At 53.7% G+C, this 18,929-nt stretch overlaps 1 protein-coding gene across 1 annotated transcript in view; it reads left to right on the top strand.

Annotated features, from left to right (window-relative positions):
• Positions 1-18,929, top strand: part of LOC104543328 (microtubule-actin cross-linking factor 1-like) — a gene marked incomplete at its 3' end in the record, with an annotated part of 36,575 nt that overhangs the window by 2,867 nt on the left and 14,779 nt on the right. Inside the window, 21 exon segments of the mRNA XM_010187912.1 lie at positions 2,836-2,997; positions 3,144-3,314; positions 4,194-4,360; positions 5,432-5,591; positions 6,040-6,366; positions 7,059-7,143; positions 7,960-8,201; positions 8,349-8,555; positions 9,607-9,726; positions 10,905-11,012; positions 11,342-11,560; positions 12,603-12,806; positions 13,532-13,540; positions 14,545-14,776; positions 16,060-16,286; positions 17,019-17,141; positions 17,249-17,350; positions 17,672-17,773; positions 17,869-18,042; positions 18,149-18,304; positions 18,467-18,664. Of these exon segments, the coding sequence (XP_010186214.1) occupies positions 2,836-2,997; positions 3,144-3,314; positions 4,194-4,360; positions 5,432-5,591; positions 6,040-6,366; positions 7,059-7,143; positions 7,960-8,201; positions 8,349-8,555; positions 9,607-9,726; positions 10,905-11,012; positions 11,342-11,560; positions 12,603-12,806; positions 13,532-13,540; positions 14,545-14,776; positions 16,060-16,286; positions 17,019-17,141; positions 17,249-17,350; positions 17,672-17,773; positions 17,869-18,042; positions 18,149-18,304; positions 18,467-18,664 (3,495 nt within the window).

Below are 18,929 nucleotides of genomic sequence, written 5' to 3'. Positions count from 1 at the left end.
GCGACAGCGCCCGCAGCGGCGGTGGCAGTTTGGGACGGTGCCACCATGCTGCCGGGCACGGAGGGTCCCTCCTTCAACTTCCCGCCCCCCTTGGAGGGTCCCATCACCACCCCAGAGCTGTACCCACTGCTGGGTGCACCCTGCGCCGCAGCACCCACCACACCGACCTTCCCTGGGGCCACCCTGCACCCCCACAGCCATGGGGGTGCCCCTTCCCCAGCGCCCATGGGCACGGAGGGTCCCTCCGCCGCTGCTGCCAGGGCAGAAGGGCCTCTTGCTCCGCCAGATGGATTCGTTCCAGATAACGAGGTATTTGTCGCTCAGGCGCATGCAGAGACGAGGTTTCGGGCGCGGAAATCGCTTTATTTTACACTCGAGGGCTGGGTGGGAGATGGAGGCCTGCTCCCAGCCCCACAGTCACGTACTGGGGGGTTCAGGCTTCGAAACAGGCTTCTCCCTCCTGAATTCTGCTTGAATTTGGCAGGGGGGGAAGAGTTGTGTGGTTTTTTAAGTAGGAGAGGCAAAAGCCTATCGCTGCTCGATGACCTCAGCTATTGTCTCGAACTTTTTTGGCTCGCGAAAGCGCGTTATGGTTGCTCAGATGTAAATCACAGCCCTCAGAAAAACCTCCTCGCTGAAGCCTGGCGGGGTGGTTCCCGTCTTTAAAGCAGAAAATGTATCGGAAAAGAGAGTTCTGTCAAAGAAATTAAGGGCAAATAATTCCTGTCCAGTGCAGTCACTGCCTTCTGTAGCTTTTCAAGCGAGCGGTGAGGTGCTGAGGCCCTGAACGTGCACAGGAAAGGGCTCAAATTCTCCCTGGTGTTTGGGGATTTGCTTTGCTGTGCTGCTGCTGGAGTTTCCCACAGCCCAGCGCTGCTTTGCAGCCATCTGGGTCAGGAGAAAATCGTCAGGAAACAGCAGAAGTTAGTCAATCAGCGCCGAAAATCCCCATTCGGTAGCAATTACTCATCCTTTCGGGCTGCGCCGCCCCTTTGAGAGCGCACGTGGAGGGGCTCGGGGAGGTGATTTCCTATGGGGGGGACAGGTTGGGGCACCCGGTGTGGGCCTTAATGAGGAGGAGGAGCTGTGGGGTTCCTGTTGGCTGGAATTCCCTGCTCTGCTGTGGTGTTGCCTCGCCGGTGGGACCTTTATTTTACGTTTAAGTGTAGCATCTCTGGTTGTTAACCCTGTAAATCAAAGTGTTGGCGGCTCTGGGGCTGCAGCGGGGCTCTGTGGTCAGCACCCGTGGGGTTAAGGAGCGACTGCCTGGAAAATGAGGGAAGCAGAAAGCGAGGAGATGCTTTGGGAAGCAGTTTTGGGAGCGAAGAGGAGGAGGTGTGGTGGAGCACATGTCCTTCTGCTCCCCAAAATGTCTGTCCAGCCGCTTTGCCGGGCAGGACACCTCACTCCGCACCTTCCCCCACCCAGCCGAGGGCGTACATTAAATATTTGCTTGGGAGCTGAGTCACGCTCTGGTTAATGAACTCCAGAGTCTTTCAGGAGCAAAGGAAAACGTGTTCGAGGCGCTCACTCCCTGGGCTGTGATCACCTCTGTGTGGATCCGGGTGTTGCAGGTGTCCGTGGCCTCACAGCCGGGTTTTTGGCCGTGTTCCCTCCCTGCCTGGCTGCTCCCAAGCCCCGCAGTTTGTTTTTGCAGCTCAGACCCAGCCCTGCGTGCCGGACTTATCAGCCCGGTCCTTTTGTGGGGTTGGCAGCTCCCACAGCTGCTCCGGGTATAAACAGCAATGGGGAATCAGTGATTTCGTGTCACCGTTTATTTCTTCTAACCATGGCATTCTTTTCCCCGAGCAAACAGCTCTGGACAACGTCTGCCTTCGCTCCGTGTCCTGGAGCGGCGCCTCCCTGCCCTGGAGTGGCTGAGCCCCGATGGGAAGGGATGGCTTTTGATTTGGGAATGGGGAGAAGAAAGTCAAGGCAGCTCCACTTGCTGGGGCTGGGAGCTTTTTTTGTGTGGGTTTTTTATGTGGATTTGGGGTTTTTTATGTGGATTTGGGGTTTTTTATGTGGATTTGGGGTTTTTTATGTGGATTTGGGGTTTTTTATGTGGATTTGGGTTTTTTTATGTGGATTTGGGGTTTTTTATGTGGATTTGGGGTTTTTTATGTGTTTGGGAAGCAGCAGCATCGTCCCTCGGGACCGGAGGAGGCCACGTTACAGCAGATCCACGGCTCCGATAAAGAGCGCTTATCTCCTTTGCGGAAACAGGATTCTCCCTGCCGCCTCTCTTCACAATGAGGAGCTTCATTCGCTCTGCTCTCCCTTCCCTATCGCATCTTTTTGGGTTTAAAAAGCTTTTCCCCACAGGATTCCCAGGCAGGACCATGCCAAGCATGCGGAGCGGCAAACGACTGGCACATTAATTGCCTATTGCCTTTGTCTTTCGAAATGCAGCTTCTCGTGGCTGCAATTTCGTGGTTAACAAAACTCCTGCGATGTCAGGTCCCTGTTCTCAATGGCATCGCTGTGCGAATTGCCTGGGGTTTCTCCCCAGGAGCGTTATTTCCCGATCCGATGGCTGACCAGAGCTGATGTGCTCGTTTCTTCCCTGATTTGCTCCCCTCCATCTCACTTGGGTGCTGGGAAAAAGAGGAATTTACCCATTTAAAAGCAGAGGATGCTGAGCTGTGCTGAAGGTCAAGGCGATGGAGGCGTTGCACAACTCTCATGAAATCTCTTAAGTGCAAGGCAAGAAGCCGTAGCTCCTGCATCTTCTCTAGAGGAGAAGCCCTGCTGTGTCTGGTGGGTGATGGAGGGGCTGGGAGAGCAGCTCATGGGTTATAAACACCTTTTTTCTCCCACCATTCCCATCCCCAGCTCTTCCAGAAGGAGCAAGTGGATCCTCTCCAGGTAAAACTACAGCAAGTCAATGGAGTTGGGCAAGGACTCATCCAAAGCGCCGGGAAAAACTGTGATGTCCAAGGGCTGGAGCATGACATGGAAGAGATCAACACCCGCTGGAACACCCTCAACAAGAAGGTCAGGGCATGGGGAGGGACTGTAACTGGTTTCTCTTGGCCTCATTGGGGTCTGGGAGAAGAGGGGGGTCATGGATGGGGAGCTGAGGCTGCAATGTTGATGCGTCACCATCCTGACCATGCAGTGGGGCTGTGTTTGGGGTGCAGGTGGCCCAACGGGTTGCTCAGCTGCAGGAGGCCCTGTTGCACTGCGGGAAGTTCCAGGACGCCCTGGAGCCGCTGCTGAGCTGGCTGACGGACACCGAGGAGCTCATCTCCAACCAGAAACCTCCCTCTGCCGAGTACAAGGTGGTGAAGGCCCAGATCCAGGAGCAGAAGGTGAGCGAGGGTTGGCTCGATGGGATGGGAGCTCTGCACTCCCAGATGTTATTTTGGGAGTCCAGCTGCAAGAGATGATGCACAGCAGGGATATCCATGAGCTTTCATGGTGGATCTTCTGATTCCCCACATCCTAAGGCAATAAACAGGCAGCTCGTTGCCCGCGGTCGCGATCTCCATCGCCCGAATCACCAGCGTTACTTTGATTCCCAGTGCCTCTTGAAGTCTGCTGCTGGTTTTGCTGGTCAGCCGTGTTTTTCCAGCCTTGGGTTTTGTTTGCACTGGTAACTCTGCAGCATCAGGGGCAGCTGCCGTTGTAGGTGCTGGTTTGGGTATTTGGAGATAAAGAAATGAGCGTACAGAGTGTGAGGAGCGACCCGAGGCGCGCCGGTGTTTGCAGAGATAACAGCCTGGGTTGGTCGGCGCCTGCCCTCGTGTGAATGCTCAAGTGTGGTTGTGGTAAAACAGTTCAGAGATGAATTCTTACCAAGGCTTGGTCTGATATATTGAGACTTTGAGGAGGAAATGTATTTAAAGTGAGAGTTAAAAGCTTAATCAGTTTTGGGGGGTGATGAGAAAAGTTGTGTGGCACAGAAGTGCTTTGAATCTCTTTTAGAAGAGAATATTTCGGTTGGAAGTGGCCTACAATGACCATCTTAGTCCAACTGCCTGACCACTTCGGGGCTGACCAAAAGTTAAAGCATATTCTATATTATTATTATTTCATTTGAACTGGTTTTGATGGCAGAGGCTGTCCCACTGGGCCGCCTTTGGTCTCAGCCCCATTCCTACGGTGGTTTTCAGCCACAATTAAAGATTTGCTATCTCTGCGAGCTGATCCGATCTGGTAACTTTTTCTCCTCCTTCCTGATGCTAAAGCTGCTCCAGCGCCTCCTGGACGACCGCAAAGCCACGGTTGAGATGATCCAAGCGGAGGGCGGCCGCATCGCGCAGGCGGCCGAGCCCGCTGACCGCGAGAAGATCGTGGGGCAACTGGAGAGCCTGGAGCGGCGCTGGGCAGGGCTGCTGGGCCGGGCGGCCGCCAGGTGAGGGGGGGAGGTCTGTCCCACCACCCGAAAACACAGGGCGAGCTCACCCAGCAATTCATGGTGCCCCGGAGCTCGGGGTTACGCACGTGGGGAGCTGGCGGAGGTGTCTGTGCAGCTACATCCTGGAAACAGCTGGAAAAGATGAGAAATCAAAGCTTGTTTGGGGAGCTGAAGTTGATAGCGGTGGTTTACAATGGCAGGGAAGAGCTCGGATTAAATAAATTCCCTGCAGGGGACGGGTGTTATTTTTATTCCTTTAAGCGTTAGCGTTTAGCTTTAGCGGCAACATCCTGTTGACACCTTTCTGCTGCCTGAATCCCGTTTATGAGTCGCTTGTTGCTACATGAGCTGATATTTGAGGTTGTAAAGTCACTTCTGAGGGCCACGTTTGGCCTCTAAGTGTTTTTAAACCACTGTCAACTGGACAGACCGTCCATCCAGGACTGGTACTGGGGCCGGGCTGGCTTTGAATCTTCCATCACTTCCAGGTGATGGGGGGTAGAACAAGGGGAAACGGCACCAAGCTGTGCCAAGGGAGGTTCAGGTCAGAGATAAGGAGGAAGTTCTGTACTGAGAGGGTCGTCAGAAGCTGGAACAGGCTGCCCAGGGAGGTGGTGGAGTCACCATCCCTGGATGTGTTTCAGGAGCGGGTAGATGAGGTACTTAAGGATATGGTTTAGGGGGTAGACAGGAGCGGTTGGACGTGATGATCTCAGAGGGCTTTTCCAACCGAGCCATTCTGTGATTCTGTGAACAGGAATTCAGCAGCTTTGAGGCACTGAGAGTCCAGCCACAAGCTGAGCACATTGGAAAGCCTCAGAGATAGCGATAGGAATGGAAGAAAGGCAGCACAACGGTGGAGCCGCCTTCCCAGGGGAATAAACCAGACCCCAATGCCACCACTGCAGGGAAAATCTCATTTTGCAGTTTCTCCACGTTGATTTTTGTGTTTGCTGCTTGCTGCAATGTCTCAACTTGCTTTGGTTCCCTCTCCCTGATGCTCCCGGCTGCTTCCCATGCCTTTATCCACCAGGGAGCTGCTCCTCAGTGTTTTATTCCTTCCTTTAGGCAGAAGCAGCTGGAGGACATCCTGGTCCTGGCAAAGCAGTTCCATGAAACCACGGAGCCCGTGGCCGACTGGCTGTCGGTGACCGAGAAGAAGTTGGCCAACTCGGAGCCCATCGGCACCCAGACTGCCAAAATCCAGCAGCAGATCAGTCGGCACAAGGTAGGGCCCCGCTGGTGGAGGTGGTTGGTATCAGGTCCCACTCAAGTGGTTGTTCCTGCCATGGCGAGGGGTTTTTAGGCACTGGAGGAGTTATCCAAGCTGGTTTATGTACAGAGGAGGCAGCAAACCCTCACCCACCAGTGGGGGTATATATTCAACTGATGTCTTTGCACCTCGCAGCGAGCGTATCTGGCTCTGGGCAGCAAACACCAGTCCCGTTCTTGTGTTTCTGTTAATTTACTTTGTTAATTTAATTTACCTTAATTTATTTTGACTCAGTTTGCCCGTTCACGGGTGGGTTTCGTGTCTCTCCATTCCTTCAGTTGCATTCACTGTTTCCCCTTTTACGTTGCGTTTCGCCATGTGTTTTCTTTTCTTTTAATCCATTTCCCCCCCCCCCCCACTCATTCTCCTTTCTGTTGTCCCATTTTATCCCCCCGCCATTCAGGCTCTAGAGGAAGAGATAGAGAGCCACGCTGCCGACGTGTCTCGAGCGCTCGGCGTGGGGCAGTCCCTCTCCTCCCTGAGCTGTGCCGCCGAGCGCAGGCTGCTGGCAGAGAAGCTGGACGCTCTGCAGGGCCGCTACGGCGAGGTCCACGAGCGGTGCTGCCGAAAGGCAGCGCTGCTGGACCAGGCGCTGTCTAACGCCAGGCTTTTTGGGGAGGAGGAGGTGGAAGTGCTCAACTGGCTGGCTGAGGTCGAGGACAAGCTCAGCTCGGTATCCGTAAAGGATTACAAACGGGACGTCCTGCAGAAGCAGCACGCCGACCAGCTGGTATTTTCCGTTTTCCTTCCATGTTTATGTTGTTTATTTTGTTGCGTTTATCTGGTTTGAGTTTTGTTTCTGCTTTGAGTTGTTTTGTTTCTGCTTTGAGTTGTTTCGTTTCTGGCCCCACTTTGAATTGTGCAAAGCTCGCTCCGCTGCTGGTGCTCTTCTGGGCTTGGGAGAAGCACAAAGAGACTTCGTGTGTTTCAAAACAATAATTGTGGGCCCCAAAAATGGGTTTTCCCGGACAGTGGGTGGGAACTTCAAGTGGTTCATTTGCTGTGTGAACAATGTCTGAGCGAGCTTGGCCACCCCGTGCCTTTAGAAAGCTGGATGCTGTTTCCAAGAAGGAGAGGTTGAAAAGCTCGGTGGGATTTCCAAGCCAGGCCACCGAGGAAGCCGTCTGCTTCCCCTCCCCGGGGCCGTGCAGGCTCTTTTCAAGAGTGAGGTTATGTCTGCCACAGAGCGAGTTCTTCAGTAACACACATCCAATGGGTTGGGATGGGTTTGTCAAAGATTTTGGGTCCCAGAAGTCCCATTAAGCCCCATAGCAGGAGAAGGTTGACTGGACAAGGATCAGATCTGTTGTCCACCCTTCTCATGCTTGATAGGAGCAGTTGGTGCTCTGTGGAGCATCCCGGGTGGGCAGGAGCTGGGGATCTGCCCACAGAAGGATAACTCCAGTTTGCTTTTCTGTGCAGGCTTTGAATGAGGAAATTGTGAACAGGAAGAAGAACGTGGACCAAGCCATCAGAAACGGGCAGGCTCTTCTGAAGCAAACCACAGGTAACGCGAAGATCTGGGCGTGCTGTGGTCAATGCTGGGGGTGTGGGAAGGCCCCATCCTCCGCATCATCTTCCCTGGGAAGTCCATGCTGCTCAGCGCTGCGTTGTTTGGGGGAGGCTGCTCTCCTTCAGGTCTAATTTCATTTTGGGTAATCCCAAAGTAGCTGTTACGCATCCAGATCTGGATGCTGAGCCGCAACCACTCCAGCTCAGTAAATCCCAAAAACCAACCTCGCAGCCTCGTGAGCGGGTGATTCCCAGCACCGTGGCGGTGACGCTCGGCGCCGAGCAGCCCTGCGACGCGAGGGAGGGTTTTCTCATTGCATCCAGCTGCTAAATCACATGGAAAGAGGTTAAAAATACACCCAGCCCTTGCCTAATATCGCTTTCCCATACCGAGCAGTTGGTGCTGTTGCCACGTGGGTGTGAGTTTATGTTTGTGAGTGGGAAGAAAGGTCAGGGCGATGCATTTCCTTCAGATGTGGTCTGCTCGGAGCAGATGTACGGCCCCGTGTCCTTGCGGGAGCCGTGCAGCAGGAAAAGTGATTACAAAGAGTTTGGCTTGCAGTTTCTTGTCTCTTGGAAATGGCAGTAGAGAGGGAGCCGGACCTTTTCTCATGGAGCTGTGACACGTTGGGGAACTGCCTTGTGGTGGCTTTGGGGCTTGTGGAAAAGCCAAGCGTTGCGGCACGCTCCCATCCTGCTCCAGGGAGAAAATAGACTGAAATAGCTATTTAAAATAGGGGAAAACAGGGCAGGTGGCTCCTGCAGCTCCCCCCCAGCCCAGCATCACTTGCCCCTCGGTGCTCTCCTGCAGGGGAGGAGGTGCTGCTGATCCAGGAGAAGCTGGACGGGATCAAGACCCGCTACTCGGACATCACCGCCGCCAGCTCCAAGGCGCTGCGCACGCTGGAGCAGGCTCGGCAGTTGGCCACCAAATTCCAGTCCACGCACGAGGAGCTCGCCGGCTGGATGAGCAAAGTGGAGGAGGAGCTGGCGTCCAGCGGGGGCCAGTCCCCCAGCGGCGAACACATCCCCCAGTTCCAGCAGAGGCAAAAGGTGAGGCTGGCAGAGCAGCGCTCGGGGACACGGGGACACCAGGGTGGGATCCAGCGGGGGGTTTGCTCGCTGTCTGGGGAGGAGCTGGAGCAGGACATCACCTGCAGAGCGCTGAGGAGGACACGTGTGCATGGCTGCCTTCCACAGGAGCTGAAGAAGGAGGTGATGGAGCACAGGCTGGTGCTGGATACGGTGAACGAGGTGAGCCGAGCGCTCCTGGAGCTGGTGCCCTGGCGAGCCCGCGAGGGGCTGGACAAGCTGGTGTCGGACACCAACGAGCGGTACAAGCTGGTCAGCGACACCGTCAAGCAGAGGGTGGAAGAAATCGATGCTGCTATTCAGAGGTCTCAGCAGGTAATTCAGTAACTGCTGGGTTTTCTTGGGAGAGTGGGAGTGAGCAGCTCCAGCCCACCCAGCACAATGGCAAAAGAGCCAAATCCCATCAGGAACCCCCGGAAAGGAACAGGCCCCACCAGTGGCGTGTGGCAGCGGGACTGGTTTTGGCCCCGTCCCATTGCGTGTGGTTTGGGTGGGATGACTCCAGGGCAGCGCCGTGTTATCCCGCCTGGAGGCTTTTGCTTGCGTGGGTGATGCAAATGGTGTCAAACTGATAAGAGGTGACTTTCAGGGCTGGAAAATTGTCACTCCCTGTTGTGATAGCACGGGAGTTTGTTCAGTCTTCTCAAATAGGGCTTGTTCTGGAGGCTGTGGAGTGCTGGGAGTAACTGCCCTTGCTGGCCTTGGGTGCTGACTCCACAAAGCTGAACGTGTGAGCAAAACCATCGTGTAAAATAGAGGTGTCCCTTTCCCTGTGGGCAAGGAGGGTGTAAAGAGAGGTGGCTGCTCCACCGTGCCCTGCTGCAGTGATGCTTCATGTCCCAAAACCACCCTCAGGAGCCACTGGTGTGGGTCAGTGGCTCAAAGTCACAGAATCACAGAATCCCAGAATGTCAGGGACTGGAAGGGACCTCCAAAGCTCACCCAGTCCAATCCCCCTGCCGGATCATGAACACCAGATGAGGTTACACAGGAAGGCGTCCAGGCGGGTTTTGAATGTCTGCAGAGAAGGAGACTCCACAACCTCTCTGGGCAGCCTGGGCCAGGGCTCTGTCACCCTCACTGAGAAGAAGTTTCTTCTCAAATTGAAGTGGAACCTCCTGTGTTCCAGTTTGTGTCCGTTACCCCTTGTCCTATCATTGTTTGTCACTGAGAAGAGCCTGGCTCCATCCTCGTGACACTCACCCTTTAAATATTTATAAACATGAATGAGGTCCAAAACCTGTGTCCACCCCAATGTCCCCTTCTCTTTCCTGACTGTGCCCCTGTGTCCCACTGGGTCCCCACACATCTCCTGGTCTATGCTGCCCATCACTGACCTGTGCTGCTGTCCCCTCCCCTGTCCCAGTACGAGCAGGCGGCCGATGCAGAGCTGGCCTGGGTGGCCGAGACCAAGCGGAAGCTGATGGCGCTGGGTCCCATCCGCCTGGAACAGGACCAGACGACGGCTCAGCTGCAGGTGCAGAAGGTCCGTGCGTGCTCACTGATGGGATGGGCGGCAAGGAGGGATGGGGTTTGGGTGCTGGGATGGGGTTTGGGCTCTGGGATGGGGTTTGGGTGCTGAGATATGGAGTTTGGGCGCTGGGACAGGGCTTGGGTGCTGGGATAGGGTTTGGGCTCTGGAATGGGGTTTGGGCGCTGGTACGGGGTTTGGGGGGCACAGCATCACCCTGGAGAGGCTTCTGGGCTTTGTAGGGCTGAGTCCAGAGAGATACAACGCTTGTCCTTGGTAAGGGAAAGTCAGAAATGAGGGAGAAAAAGGATTTAGAGGAATGAAGTGTTGGGTTTCTAAAGGAAAAAGCTTCCTGTCCATTTGCACGGCCATACAGGGCTTTGCATGGCCATTTACCTCTTGCCTGGCCCCTCCTTGAGCTGCTCCATCCCAAGGCTTTGCTGCTGGGTCTCGCAGGCGGTGGCAGCGTTTAGAGGGTTTCGAGCAATGTATATATTGATTAATGAGGGTGCTTTTCCATTTGCCTTTTGCTCATTGTTCCTTGCGGTGGGGGACTCTTGGTTTCCCTCCCAGCAGCCAGACGTGAACAAAGGGACGCTGGGCTTTGGGTTTTTTTTATATCTTTGAGATGAGCTCATGCCTGAAAGAACGTGCACTTTAAATAAACGGCCCTTTTCTTCTCTTACCAGCCTTGGCAATCAGAGCAGCGCACAGGCTTATTGGGTTTTTTTTTAAAATCAAAAGGAAAATAAGATGTTGTTATAAAGGAGGGGGACTGAACCGTCGAGCATTAAGTTAAATTGAGCTCAGCTTGGCTTCCCGCTGGTAATCGCGTGGACCTTGGGAATGGCAAAGTTATTGGTAGATGCAGTTCTGGAGAGCATCGTTTTGGGGTCTTAACGCTAACGCATGGGTGCTGGAGCTGTGCCCCCGGTGAGGACCCCGGCTGTGGAAGTTGACTGATGCCTCATTTTGAGAGCTCATTTGAAACAGAGAGGTCGATGGAGATGAGTCATGAGAAAAACATGCCGAAATCTGCCTTTTCAGCCAGGTTTTCAGCTGCCGCAGGACACCCGTGCTGAGTTTTGCGCGGTCTCTGCTGGCGCAGACAGGAGGGGATCTTGTGGATGCAGAGGTTGGGCTCGGCTCTGATTTCTCTCCCCTTTATTTTTTTGGACACATCCTTTCACCAGGCTTTCTCCATCGACATAATTCGGCACAAGGACTCGATGGATGAGCTGTTCAGCCAGCGCAACGAGATCTTCGGGACCTGCGGGGAGGAGCAAAAAGCCGTTCTCCAGGTGAGCCTCCCGCTGCTATTTACTGCAGTGGGGGAGACCGAGACACAGGAGATGAATTCTCAGCTCTGGCACAGCCTGAAGTAGTTTCAAATTACCCCATCTTTAGTAATTCCCACCAGCGCGAGCAGAAATCTCTTCACATTTATTACTCTCCGTTATTGCTTATTTTTATTGCGGTGTTTGGGGACGGGGTGGGGATAGCAAAGATTTCCGAGGCTGCTTTAATTGGAATTACAGCTTGCGTGCGTGGAAGGCCACCAAAGGCACCTCCTGCTCTTCCTGGGCCCTTTTGCATCCCTCGCTATAACTTTGCTCCCGCTTTATTGTAGGAGAAAACCGAGTCCCTGGTGCAGCAGTACGAAGCCGTCAGCCAGCTCAACTCGGAGCGCTACGCTCGCTTGGAGCGCGCCCAGGTCCTGGTCAACCAATTCTGGGAGACCTACGAGGAGCTGAACCCGTGGATCGAGGAGACGCAAACCCTCCTGGCCCAGCTGCCGCCGCCGGCCATCGACCACGAGCAGCTCAAGCAGCAGCAGGAGGACATGAGGGTAGGAGGAGGTGGCGTCTGCACCTCCCGCGCCATCGGTTTTTCTACCTTAAATGGAGTCACAGCGCTCGTGGGGGCAAAAGTGCCTTTCTTCTGATTTTTTTTTCCTGAAATTTTCTGAATTTTCTGATTTTTCTGAAATTTTTTCTGATTTTTAATGATTTTTTTCAGATTTTCTCTGATTTTCTTCTGAATTTTTCCAAATTTCTCTGTATTTTTTCTGATTTTTTCCCCCTGAAATTTTCTTTTTTTTTTCTTTTTTTTTTTTTCTGGATATTTCCAATTTTTCCCCCAAATTTTTGTGATTTTTTAAATTATTTTTGTGATCTTTTTTCCCCAAAATTTTTCTGATTTTTTCTGATTTTTCTGATTTTTCTTACTTTTTCTGATTTTTTTTCTGAATTTTTCTGGTTCTTTCCTGATTTTTTTTTCTCATTTTTTCTGATTTTTTTCCTGTTTTCTCCTGTTTTTTCCTGTTTTTTTTTCTGATTTTTTCCTGATTTTTTCCCTAATTTTTTAATGACTTTTCTTTTCCTGATTTTTTCTGTTTTTCCCTGTTTTTTTCTTACTTTTCCTGGTTTTTTTCCTGATTTTTTCCTGATTTTTCCCCCATTCTCTTCTTTCTGGCACTCCTGCCTATGCAGTACTTGTGCCCCATGTGGAAATCACTAGTTACGATGGAGCGCTTCTGACTGAAATACAGATTGCACCCAAGGGAGCCTGGCTGCCTGGGGATCTCCTGCTTGTGGCAGGGCAAAGCGCTTTGTGCTTTTAGGGTAGAGAGCTGCAAAGTGGTGAGGCTGTGGGGAGAGTCAGGAGCTGGCTCTGGCCATGTTAGGAAGAGCCGGGTGCCATGTGCTTGGCAGATGCTGGGTCAAGAAATCCACGGTGGGAATTCCCCACCAGATACGATCGCTGCTCTTGGAGTGGTGCATGAAGTGAATAGGCAGCATGAAATAAATGGGCAGCATGAAATAAATAGGCAGCTTTCAATAGATTTCTAAACAAATGTCTCTTCCCCACCCCCCCTCCCCATTCCCTAGCAACTGCGAGAGTCCATCGCTGAGCACAAGCCTCACATCGACAAGCTGCTGAAAATCGGGCCGCAGCTCAAGGACCTCAACCCCGAGGAAGGGGAGATGGTGCAGAACAAATACGCGACGGCGGAGGCCATGTACGCCAAAATCAAGGAGGAGGTGTGCCAGCGGGCTCTGGCGCTCGACGAGGCCGTCTCGCAGTCCACCCAGGTACGCTGGGGAGCAGTTTTCTTACCGTGGTCCCCTGGGGAAGCCACGTGCTTTGAAATGCGGTTTTATCCCGAGTTTAACGGTTGTAAAAGCCTTTATAAGCCACAGCGTGGTCAGACACCTCCGGGGTAGTTTCCTGCCGGCTGTGAAAGGAGTGGTGAAGGCGTTTGAGTCCTGACAGAGTAAATAGGGCCATAAATTTTTACAGCCTCAATAAGGATGCTCGTTGGAAGGGGCTGTTTTGGCATCCACCCAGGGTTGGGAGGGCCCATAGAGCCTCTTGAAAGAGCCTGGAGAGATAAGGTTCATTTCTGATAAGCCACATGGGATCATTGTATGGAAGAGTTAACGGTGGTCACCGGGGTCTGGGCATCTCCAGGAGCAGAGATAGGGCAGGGAGAGCAGGGACTGCAGGTGCTAATGTCCTAAAAGGGGTGAAGAGGTTTTGCCGTGGAGGGTTTCTGACCCCCGGGTTCGTTTCATTTCACCCGTGTTACCGTAGCGCAGTCGGTTGTCGTCACGTCTGGGCGTTTATTCCTGTATTGTGTAGTCACTTCTCTTGGTTTGCACTTGTATTAACTCCGAGTTTTTCCCCCCACGCCCCCGTCCCGTCTCATCTCTCACTCCCCTTGTGGAATGTGTTATCTGTGTGTGTTGCTGCCTGTGCCCGTCCTCCCCACATGGTCCCATTTCATTCTTGTGTTGACTGCGCCCCACCATTGCAGATTACGGAGGTAAGCCCCACCACCACCGATCTTCATTTTTTTGGCTGATTCTACTTTACCCCCGGACTTTTATTTCTGATCCGTGCGCAGCTCAGCAGAAAACGCTTACAAATTAACTCAGAAGCTCCTGTTTTGGAGATGGCTTTCGTTGCGTTGCCGCCTGGGCTCAGCCGTGGGCAGCTTCTGCTGAGAACTCTTCCTGCAAAGCCAAGGTTGTGCTTGGGATGCGCGGAGCCATCTGCTCTGGCTGGGTTTGCCCGTTTGCTCCTGCTTTTTGGCCGAGCCAGCGCTCTCCTGAGCAACTTTGCCCCGAGAGCCCCTCTCCTCTCTGCTGCTGGAGCCTGGGCACCAGCGCTGGTGTCCTGCAGAGCAGCCCCCGAGCTGGCACCAGAGCACAGAGCTGTCCTCCTCACCAGCAGAGATGGTTTGGGTTCATGAGGGGCCAAAGTTGACTTTTCTCTTGACAAAAATATAGTCATAAACCCTGCTAGAACCCCCTTCCTCTCACTCTTGGCTTTCTTTGGCTTTTGTGGAAGCCCCGGCTCCGTGGCACCACACTCCTCCCCGTGCGCATGCAGCCTCGCACCATCTCCCGCTGCCCGTGCCGGGGTGGTTTTGCTGCCGTTGCACCGAGCGGAGATGTCCACCACCACCAAACACGGGCGCTTTTCCAGCAGCGTCTTTGCACGGATGCTCAAACCACCAGAACTGGGTTTTCTTGCCCAAGAAGGGGACCAGCAGGCAAAAATGTGCGTTTTATAGGGTCGAATCTGGTGACAAATCGCTGCCGTGTTTGGTTCGCGGTTGCCGGTGCCGGCGCTGCGTGGCTGACGTCTGCTTTGAGGCGGTGCAGCCTGGGGCTGTTGGCAGCGGAGGAAAGCGGAGGCAGGCGTGAGCGGGCGGCTGCAGGTTCCATTGCCATTGCAGGCAATGTTTGTCCTCTCCGAGGGGCCTCTGGGTGCAGCGTTGCTTCATCTCATCCCACTTTCCCTAACGGACTTGCTTCTCTCCAGTTCCACGACAAGATCGAGCCCATGCTGGAGACACTGGAGAGCCTCTCATCCCGCCTGCGCCTGCCGCCCCTCATCCCCGCCGAGGTGGAGAAGATCCGGGAGTGCATCAGCGAGAACAAGAACTCCACGGTGGAGCTGGAGAAGCTGCAGCCCTCCTTCGAGGCTCTGAAACGCCGCGGGGAGGAGCTGATCGGGCGATCGCAGGGAGCGGACAAGGACCTGGCAGCGAAAGGTATCTCGGGGTGGATTTAGCAGGAGGTGCTGCTTGGGTTGGTAGCGTTGCACAGCTTCTCCCTCCCAAGCCATGGCTCCACCACCATGGGGGAGACTTGGATGGCCATGGAGTAGACTTTGGTGGCTATGGGGTGGACATTGATGGCCATAAGACTTTGATGGCCACGGGGTTTTTTTTCTGGATATTTCCGGGAAGACTTTGATGGCCATAGGGGAAGACTTTATTGGCCATAGGGATCAATTTTGATGACCATAGGGGTCAGCTTTGGTGGGCATGGGGTGGACTTTGATGGGCATGGGGTGGACTTTGGTGGCCACGGGGTGGACTTTGATGGCCACAAGGCTTAGATGGCCATGGGGTGGACTTTGATAGCCATGGGATGGACTTTGATGGCCATCGGGGAAGACTTTATTGGCCATAGGGGTCAATTTTGATGACCATAGGGGTCAACTCTGGTGGGCATGGGGAGACTTTGATGGCCATGGGGTGGACTTTGATGGCCACGGGGTGGACTTTGATGGCCACAAGGCTTTGATGGCCATAGGGATAGACTTGGATGGCCATGGAGTAGAGTTTGATTGCCATAAGATTTTGATGGCTCTGGGGGTCAACTTTGATGGCCACGGGGTAGACTTTGATGGCCATGGGGGTCAACTTTGATGGCCCAAGGGTGTATTTCCAAGGCTCTTCTGGCCCTAGGAGGAAGGATTCGCCCTCTGCCCGCAGATATCTGGTGCTTGCACGGTGGTAGGAGCCAGAGAAAGAAGCATTTGTGGTTGCTCAGGCAGAGATTTGAGCTCAGCCGAGCTGAGGCGTCACCCTGAGCTGCTCTCTTGTGGCAGCCATCGGTGGCCCCTGTGAAATGATTTGTTGGTGTCAATTCAGCATCTAATGGAGGGAAGGAGCATCCCCAGCACAAAAAGACCCATCAGTGCGATGGGCACTAATTGGCACCTTCCTTGGCAGCTCCACAGCCAGCTCATGGCCTGAGCGAGCGGAGACTTCACGCTAGAGGTGGCCAGAACAGAGCTTTGCTGGAAGAGAGTGTGTGGGCAAATTTGCCCCGAGCTTGCCTGCACATAAATAAAGGCTTTTTTTATGCAAGCTGGAGTTTCTCATGTCCCTCAGCATGTCAGAGTGAATGCTCTGATGGTCCTGGTCATCTTTCATTCCCGTTTGAACATTCTGTTGGCTCTTTTGAAGTGGAAAGCGTTTGCGAAATGCTTTAGAGTTGTAGAAAGGTTTCCTTCTTCACCAAGCGTTTCCATTCCCTGCCCCAGTAATCCAGGATAAGTTGGATCAGATGGTCTTCTTCTGGGAAGACATCAAAGCTCGGGCGGAGGAGAGGGAAATGAAGTTCCTCGACGTCCTGGAGCTTGCGGAGAAGTTCTGGTACGATATGGCCGCCCTCCTGACCACCATCAGAGACACGCAGGACATCGTGCACGACCTGGAGAGCCCAGGCATCGACCCCTCCATCATCAAGCAGCAGGTGGAAGCGGCAGAGGTGAGGCCCAGGGGGTTGTACCCCTCTATGGGACCAAATTGGGGTAGATCTTAGAGACCAGCAGTGGCTGTAAAACAGCGTTGTAGGCAGGCACTATGGATTATGAAATGTGATTTCCATTGCAATCTGGAGCTGCAAGGCAAAAAGCAGACGTGTATTTCATATATCCCTCCCCACCGCCGCTGCCCCCTGTTCCAGGCAAGGAAATGATGCTTAAATCACTTTATCTGCTGCTGTTTTGGGAGGCTCATCGGGCGTGTGGTCAGGTTTGTGCCTGCTTGTTTTGATGTGGTTGTTTGCACGGTTCTGCTCCCAGTCTGAGGCGAAGGCATCCGAGCGCTGCCTGGCGTGGGAAGGGAACATTGAGGTTTGGATTAGACCGGGGGTAGCTGTGACGCTGGGATGGGCTGGGATTTGTGTGGTGGCGTTTGGTTGGTTCAGATAAGTGGTGAAATCCACTTCGGGTGGATTTGACTTCACTTGGGCCTTGGGGAGCAGGGAGGTTTCTTTACTCTTGGCTAACTTTGTCCCTTTTATAACCGGTTTGACTTTGGTTTGCAACTTTTGACTCCTGTATTGACAAAAGGCTCCTGCAAACAGCACGCCTCTTGTAAACAGCATCCTCAGCCAGGCAGTTCAGCTAAATACAGACACCCCTATTTTAGCTCCCCCAAGCCCTGCACCCAGCAGCATTTAATAATAAACACTTTCCTGTCGTCACTGCTCTATCAGACGATTAAGGAGGAGACGGATGGCTTGCACGAAGAGCTGGAGTTCATCCGACTCCTCGGAACCGATTTGATTTTTGCCTGTGGCGAAACGGAGAAACCAGAAGTGAAGAAGAGCATCGATGAGGTAGGGGAACCAGCGCCGGCTCCTGCACATCAGATCAGATCAGATCAGGTAGCAGCAAGGGATGGGAGAGCCTTGACGGATTTTGTGGATGATCTTGTGTCACGCAGATGAACAACGCGTGGGAAAACCTCAACAAAACGTGGAAGGAGAGGCTCGAGAAGCTGGAGGAAGCCATGCAGTCAGCTGTGCAATACCAGGACACGCTGCAAGTAAGAGGCAGGGCTGTTGCTGTGGGGTGGGCAGACCTTGGGAACGCCACTGCGAGTCCTCCCACTGGAGCCGTACTGGGATTTGCGGTGGTGCGAAGCAGGGAGGTGTCTCCTGAGTGGGTGTTTGTGGGCGCTGTAAGAGCCTGAGCTCAACAACCAGCTCCAAGGACGAGCAGACTGCGTTTGTCTTCCCAAATCTCTTAATTTCTGCCCGTAGCAGCAGTTTTGGGGTGATGGAGGCACCAGCCTCATGTCCCCAGGCAGCTGCAGGGGACCACGCTTTGCCTTTCCCTTCACTAACGGTGTCCGTGCTCCTTCCAGGCCATGTTTGACTGGTTGGACAACGCCGTCATCAAGCTCTGCAACATGTCTCCTGTGGGCACCGACCTCAACACGGTTAAGGAGCAGATGAACGAGATGAAGGTACACGGCTGGGACGGGGCCGGTTCTGCGGTGCTCGCTTTGCCTTGCTCCGGTGATTCATTTTGTTCTGGTTTTTGTCCTGCTTGTTTTGGCAGGAGTTTAAAATGGAGGTTTACCAGCAGCAGATTGAGATGGAAAAGCTTAATCACCAAGGTGAACTGATGCTAAAAAAAGCCACGGATGAGACAGACCGAGACATCATAAAGGAACCACTGACAGAGCTGAAACATCTCTGGGAGAATTTGGGCGAGAAAATCGCGTACAGACAGGTAGAGAGAAGAGCTGGGCTCTCGCGGGTGCGAGGTTGAAGGTCACTGGGATGTTTCCCCTCCTTCCCAACTTAAACTCTCCTTTTCCGTCCCCGTCCGTGCCCAGCACAAGCTGGAAGCCGCTCTCCTGGCCCTCGGGCAGTTCCAGCACGCGTTGGCCGAGCTGATGGCCTGGCTGACCCACACCGAGGAGCTGCTCGACGCCCAAAAACCCATCAACGGGGACCCAAAAGTCATCGAGGTCGAACTCGCCAAGCACCACGTGAGTACTCGCGCTCCAGGGCCATTTTTGGTCTAATCCCATTGTGGGATTTCCTTTCTCATGAAGGTTTTGAGTTGATTTGAGTTCATGAGAGCGTGCAGGAATGAATAAGGTGGTAATTTGGAGAAGTATCCAACGTTTGCCCACCCCCATCCTGTGTAGGTGCTGAAGAACGATGTCCTGGCCCACCAAGCGACTGTGGAGACGGTGAACAAGGCGGGCAATGAGTTGCTGGAGTCCAGCGCCGGGGACGACGCCAGCAGCCTGCGAAACCGCCTGGAGAAGCTGAACTCGTGCTGGGAATCGGTGCTGCAGAAGACGGAGGAGAGGGAGCAGCAGCTGCAGTCCACACTGCAGCAGGTCAGGGAGATGCCTCGGGGGTCCCTGGGTTGCTGCCGAGGGTCTGCTTCCCGCTTTGCTTCCAGTGGGGATGGAGATAGGGAGACACTGGGATGTTTAATGCAATATTTCATTTAACCCCATGGACGCTACAGGCTTGGGGATGACAGGAACTGCTTGGAAGAGTCCAGCAGGGGCACAAAGATGATGGAGGGAGTGAAGCATCTCCTGATGAGGAGCGGCTGAGGGGGGAACCTGATAGACAGGATAATATAAGAGATTCTTA

Source organism: Mesitornis unicolor, unplaced genomic scaffold (genome assembly GCF_000695765.1).
Source record: "Mesitornis unicolor isolate BGI_N332 unplaced genomic scaffold, ASM69576v1 scaffold25787, whole genome shotgun sequence".
NCBI classification, from domain to species: domain Eukaryota; kingdom Metazoa; phylum Chordata; class Aves; order Mesitornithiformes; family Mesitornithidae; genus Mesitornis; species Mesitornis unicolor.
The sequence above is the reverse complement of the archived record's forward strand: the minus strand, read 5'-3'. Positions and strand labels throughout refer to the sequence as shown.